This window comes from Oncorhynchus gorbuscha, linkage group LG05 (assembly GCF_021184085.1).
Source record: "Oncorhynchus gorbuscha isolate QuinsamMale2020 ecotype Even-year linkage group LG05, OgorEven_v1.0, whole genome shotgun sequence".
Lineage (NCBI taxonomy): Eukaryota > Metazoa > Chordata > Actinopteri > Salmoniformes > Salmonidae > Oncorhynchus > Oncorhynchus gorbuscha.
In genome coordinates, this window is record NC_060177.1 from 62710221 (window position 1) to 62716220 (window position 6000).

At 41.5% G+C, this 6000-nt stretch overlaps 2 protein-coding genes across 3 annotated transcripts; one reads left to right on the forward strand and one right to left on the reverse strand.

Moving 5' to 3' along the window:
- Nucleotides 1–241: 241 nt before the first annotated feature.
- On the reverse strand, nt 242–2409 carry ciao1 (cytosolic iron-sulfur assembly component 1). 2 transcript variants are annotated; one of them, XM_046350586.1, is made up of 7 exons: nt 2001–2409; nt 1758–1906; nt 1556–1667; nt 1328–1416; nt 975–1167; nt 796–868; nt 242–717 (listed from the first exon to the last, which is right to left on the reverse strand). In XM_046350586.1, the coding sequence occupies exons 1-7, from the start codon at nt 2137–2139 to the stop codon at nt 483–485; spliced, it is 990 nt and encodes a 329-aa protein (XP_046206542.1). In that variant the 5' UTR covers nt 2140–2409; the 3' UTR covers nt 242–482. The 2 variants fall into 2 exon arrangements, with proteins under 2 accessions (XP_046206542.1, XP_046206541.1); XM_046350585.1 differs by having other exon boundaries at nt 966–1167.
- A 134-nt stretch (nt 2410–2543) lies between these two features.
- On the forward strand, nt 2544–5322 carry LOC124036262 (transmembrane protein 127-like). Its single transcript, XM_046350587.1, has 3 exons — nt 2544–3314; nt 3422–3586; nt 3712–5322. Exons 1-3 carry the CDS (start codon nt 3071–3073, stop codon nt 4020–4022), a joined length of 720 nt encoding a protein of 239 aa, XP_046206543.1. The 5' UTR covers nt 2544–3070; the 3' UTR covers nt 4023–5322.
- The last annotated feature ends 678 nt before the right edge of the window (nt 5323–6000 follow it).

Here is a 6000-nt window from a genome sequence, read left to right on the forward strand (position 1 = left end):
CTTACGAACAATGTAATAATATTTTAATGCAAAGGCACTTTCGATCATAGCTTACAATTAAGTGCTTTCTTTCCCTTACAACGTTTCTGGAAACTTTTAGCTAGCACCAGTCCTAGACATCCAAATGTGCCGAACCACTCAACTTTGATTAAATAGCTATAACAATTTTATTTGATTGATATTACAAAATGCGTAAATTGTATTGTTTTTCAAATACATAATTATGACAATACACATTTGGGACCCTTGAAACCACAATTTATGAAGCACAGAACAAGTGCACAGGCAGGAGTCTTATCAGTATCACATGAGACCTAATGTTACAATCAACCACTAATCTAGTTATAACAGGATATTCCAAGAGAAACAAAATACATGACTATTTCAGTGCTGGTAGCAACCTCGATTGTACAAGGTAAATTCAGCAGTGTTAAAACACTGGATGTGGAAGTCCTAACTGGCCCAGCATACTGTACATTTTCTCAGACCTCAGACTGGTAGTTCCAGACGGCTATCTCCCCATTGTCACTGCAGGAGACAAGGAGCCCAGCCTCCTTGGGGTGCCAGGCGATACAGTTGACATCCTGGCTGTGGGCCTTGGGTACATGGGCAGACAGGGAGAAAACGGGCTGGTCTGGGTCAGCCGTCTCATCCTCCTTAAACACACGCACTCCGTCATCACCACATGCAGTCGCCAGGGCACCGGTCAGCGGACACCTGAGCAAAATAAATAAGTACTGAATTGGATCTGTGGCTGCATTTTATCAATATTTTTTATATAAAGAGGATGCTCACCATGCAATATCATACACTGTCCGTCCATGAAACCCTGAAAGGGTGCAAACACATTTCCAAGCCGTGTCTGTGCCTTCAGTAAAAAAACAAATCAGGCGTTAAATGGGCATTTATCATTGCCTTCCTTTTCCCCTTACATCATTCACACATTCATGGAGCATCTTGCTCACCCTGCCCACCTCCAGACTGACATTCTTTCCAGATCTTCACAGTACGGTCATCACTGCACGATGCCAGTCTCTGGCCACTTGGGTCAAAGGTTAAACCCCAGACAGTGGAGGTGTGACCCTCCAAGGTCGCCCTGCACTCCCAGTCATCATCCTCTTCTTTATAGACACACACATTGTTGTCGTAGCTACACGAGGCCAGAAGCTGCGTAGAGAACATTTCACTTCAGTGGGTAAAAACACACTGAATGCAGAATACTGAAACGATTAGTCCAGAGAAGCCTTGCAATAAGTGTTGGGTGTGAAAGGATTATATAATGCTGCTATTTAGCACAAAAAGTGAAACAGTATGAAATAGGCAGTACCTCCTGTGTTGGATGCCAGACAACATGCTTGACATCCTGTGTATGAGAGTTCACCACGCTCACACATTCATACTCATCCTCCTCATCCACTGAGAAAGACAGAAAGAGACATGGTGACAGACTGTTCAAAACTACATACAGATACACAACAGCTGAATGTTTATGTGGAACACAAGTAATGTGATAAAAATACAAGGAATTGTATTCCTTTGTTAATGCAGCACTAACCCTCCCAGATCCAGACACTCTTGTCTCTGCTGCATGTGGCCAGCAAGTTACCGGATGGGGCCCAGGCCACACATTTGACCTCATTCTCATGTCCTTCCAACACTGTCAAACACTGAAAGAAACAGAGACAGTGTGATGCTCTCACAGGCCATATCTTACCATCATCACAAAGCATTTGGTCAATTGTCTGTGGACGACTCACCTCAAAGTCATCGTTCTTCTTCTTCCAGATACAGGTTGTGGCATCAAAGCTGGCTGAGGCCAGGTAGTTTCCACATGGGGACCATGCCACCTTTCTGACAGCTCTCTGGTGTCCATCCTGGAGCACTGTCTTGCATTCCCAAGAGTCACCTACACAGACAAAGGAGTTCATTTTTTTCTGTTTTCCCCACCGGCACGTGCCTCTGATATGGTTGATTTCACACAATGGATTTGGGATATTTACCTTCCCTTCCCCATATCCGAATGGCCCGGTCACCACCACACGAGGCCAGCAATGTGCCCTTGGGGTTCCATGCAACATACCAACAGCGGGAATCTGGATGCGCGTTGAATTTCTGTAGAAGGGCCAAAGTGTCCTTCATTGCTAACAAGCTTGCTATCTTGCAGTTACTGGCAACTGATAAGCACAATGTGCAGCCACCAAACTAGTCGTAGCTATGAATGATACCAACAAAACCGTATCTCCAAGAAGATAATGCAAATATCATAGAGACATAAACAATGACGATAGCTAATATCCACTTAAAATACGATGTTGTTATCCGGTATATGTAAATACATTTACCAACCAAATCCAAAAACGCTCAACCTCAACTTCCTACTTTTTCTTCCTGTTCGTATCTAGTTACTGCTGGCTGCCAATCTAACGTCCATCTGGCTCATTACCGCCCCCATGAGTACAGGGTGAACATTGCGCGTGTTTTCTGGTGTGTAGCTGTACAATAACCCAGTAGATGGCGGTAAATAACCACAAAAATACATTGGTTTGTGATGAATAACAAGGAAGGAAACAATTTTACAGGAAGCTAGCTAGCGAATTGGCTGCCTTTTGTTTTTGTTTTTAGCGTGAGAGCTAGTATAAATCCTGATGTTCGCGTTTTAGATACATTTATTAGCCAGATTGTAAGTATCATATCATAAGATTGCATTTATTATGCCAGTTCACGTTACTGTTTCAATTAGGATTGTATACTTAGCTAGCTAACGTTATACGTCTAAAACGAACTAGATAGCTAACTTCTGCTGCTAACAGGCCTAGGTCGAGATCTTAGCTAGTTAGACTAAAAATTATCGGTCTATTTTTCAGTCATTTATCATATCACACCCAACAGTTGAAACGTATTTATTTGACAAATAATGTAACCAGTTGACCTTCACTATCGGTTTTGGTGAGCTGATTATTTCACAGGCGGAAGGGCGCATTGTCAAAACAAAAGCTGTCCTTCCTTTGAGTGACATAACATAGATATACATCAGGCACTGAGTCCTGGTTGAAGACAAAGCGGGAATTGAATGACAATGTATGCACCACCTGGTGCCACTGTCCCTGGAAGCCGGCGAAGGAGAGGGGGTACCGCACTGCCCAAGCAGCCAGAGCGAAGCCTGGCATCTGCCCTCCCCGGAGCACTCTCCATCACGGCTCTATGTACGGCATTGGCTGAACCAGCTTGGGTCCGAGTTCATGGAGGGACGTGTCCCAGGCAGGAGCTTGGAGTGGCTGATGTCCTGGGATACATTGACCCAAAACTCATGGAGGGTAAGTAATGATATTGTCAACAGTGGCTTGAGTACCGAATGTGAAATCACGTTGGCATGTTTACAAGACCTGTGGTTTGTGTTAACTATTACGAACTTCTCCTAAAGATTACTGCATGAACTCCCAGACCATCTTACTGATAAGGGTCATTGCTGCATTCTGCTTCCTGGGCATCCTGTGCAGCCTGACAGCTTTCCTGTTGGATGTCTTTGGACCCAAGCACCCTGCCCTCAAGATCACCCGCAGATATGCATTTGCACACATTCTCACAGGTATGAATGGTTTTGGGCGGTGGAAGGGGGAGGGAATGAGCTTTTCAGCTAAAGAGTGTGAAAACAATTGCAAGGTAGAAACAAAACAATATTTTCCCGTTTGCTGTTATTTTTTATGGTTTCAGTGCTGCAGTGTGCCACAGTGATCGGGTTCTGCTACTGGGCCTCAGAGCTCATCTTGTCACTACAGCAGCAGCACAAGAAGTACCACGGATCCCTCATCTACGTCACTTTTGCCATCAGCTTTTACCTGGTGGCGGGGGCTGGTGGAGCCTCTATTCTGGCCACAGCTGCCAACCTGCTGCGCCACTACCCCACAGAGGAGGAAGAGCAGGCTCTGGAGCTTCTCTCAGAGATGGAGGAGAGCAGTGAAACATATCCTGCTGATTATGACATTGCCAACCAGTTCCAGCCGCCTCCTGCATACATGCCTTAATGTTGCCAGACGGCCGCTTCTTTCTCTTACATCCAGGCTTCTCTATGAGTACCACTTTTGGCCTCTTAACAAACACGTATACAGATATGTGATCCAATAATTGTACCAAATGGATATTCTCTGCAAATAGCGTATTCTCCTTTCCTTTATCAACACACTTATTTCTTGATTGTGGGTGCTTGAGAGCATGAAAGCTTCCTTTTATGATGGCAGAGATTCAATACTTGAATCTTATTTTCACCACTGAAGCTTTTAGTAATTTGCATGTAAATGGCATTAAGGTCTTGACCCATACATGTAAAGCAAGACAAAGTGGTAATATATGGGGTGTTAATTCACTGTGTGGTTTGGGTCTACGCCTGGTTATTGAATGATCAGATATGGGTTGAGACTCAACTTGGTATATGACAGTGTATGACAGTCATGGCTTGACAAAGGTCAAGTTTTCAACAAAGTTTTGTGGTTCCACAGTGTGGCAGTAGTATTTGGCCCTTGGTTTGAAGCATTAAATACCCACTGAACATCCACAACTTGGTGACTTGCCTGCCATGTGAATATTATTTGACATTTTCTCAGTTAAACCTAATAAAAGGCACCAAGATTACACAGACACTGAATTGTGGACATTTATTTTTCAATTGAAAATTGGTTTGTCATGGAATGTAAAAAAAAAAGTTATTTTACATGATTATGGCTAGTGAGTTAGGCACTCATTGCTGTGAAAGTAATTGATGGAAAACCATGAGAAATGTGAAGTGTCTCATATTGCAATGGATGTTATTCAAGATGTTCCTATGTTGGACAACTAGAGGAACATTATTTTCTAATTTTAACAATGTGGAAAATGGGTAGAACGTCATTGTAGAATCATCAATCCACAATGCATTGGTCATTTCATAAATTAAGTAATTTCACTTAAATATACACAACTGATTGACAACTCTTAATTGTACTTTGTGATTACTTGGCTTGAGTTATGTGACAGTTGTGTGTTGTCTGTGCATGAGTTCTTCCCCCTTGATCCTCAAGATAGTGAGAATCTGATTGTAATTATTTGGGATGGAATCTTACACACACATATCTTAACTTGTGTTCAGATTCAGCCCTGTACTGCTTACTTTTTAATTTTTTTATAAATGTGGTTAATAATATACTTTTTCCATAGGTGATTTGTTTCTCTTGTTTATTATATTTTAGCCTTTCCCCTCATTGTTGCTTTACTTTCATCAGTCTGTAAACATGTATTGTGGACTGTTTATACAAAAGCAGATCATATTCGAAATAAAAATAAATTGTCCAATTTTCTTTTAGATAATTGCTTTCAATGTAAGAACTGTAAATGTAGGCTCGTACCCGGCTCCACAAGGGTACTAAAGGGGGCATGCTTCTGTTCGGTTAGCGCCTAGCCTAGGAGAACCAAACGAGTGTGCTCGCATAGTCCCTTAAAAGGCCTTCGCTTAAAAACAAGAGAAAAGTGGTAATAGTACTGTTTTTCCATTTTGAGATGCCGTAGCCAGTAGTGCACTTCCTCAAAATAGTCAGAATTAATCTAATATTAAAATCCCTTTAAAAAATCATTATTATTAACAACAAATCAATACAAAAAGTACATGGTGGAACACAGTGAGATATATGTGTATAAAGAATATACAAAGGACAATTGGGCTAGGGGGGTACAATATCACATTACACATGGACCTTAAGGGACATACACACACATTTATAACTCTTAGTTTTTTTGTTGGTAGAGTATAGTTGTCTTATGGTTCAATTTACTTTTGTAAGGTAAGAAAATGTGGTGTTTTGTTTGTAAATGTACATTTGTGAATATGAAATTGGGCCAAAAGAATAATACAATTAATTACATAGTTGTTTCAGCTTATTTCAATCGTAGGTAAAGAATCCAAGTAGTACATCTCTCCATAAGTGTAAATTCTTCATAAATGTGTTCAATTATACATCTACTGATGTCTTGCCA

Excerpts from the sequence above, each read along its gene's own strand:
- ciao1 (XM_046350585.1), bottom strand. The coding sequence starts at position 2,139 with ATGAAGGACACTTTGGCCCTTCTACAGAAATTCAACGCGCATCCAGAT. Across the intron at positions 1,907-2,000 it reads TCGGATATGGGGAAGGGAAG|GTGACTCTTGGGAATGCAAG; the intron begins GTAAATATCCCA and ends TTGTCTGTGTAG. Across the intron at positions 869-965 it reads TCAGTCTGGAGGTGGGCAGG|GCACAGACACGGCTTGGAAA; the intron begins GTGAGCAAGATG and ends TTTTTACTGAAG.
- LOC124036262 (XM_046350587.1), top strand. The coding sequence starts at position 3,071 with ATGACAATGTATGCACCACCTGGTGCCACTGTCCCTGGAAGCCGGCGA. Across the intron at positions 3,315-3,421 it reads TGACCCAAAACTCATGGAGG|ATTACTGCATGAACTCCCAG; the intron begins GTAAGTAATGAT and ends CTTCTCCTAAAG. Across the intron at positions 3,587-3,711 it reads ATTTGCACACATTCTCACAG|TGCTGCAGTGTGCCACAGTG; the intron begins GTATGAATGGTT and ends TTATGGTTTCAG.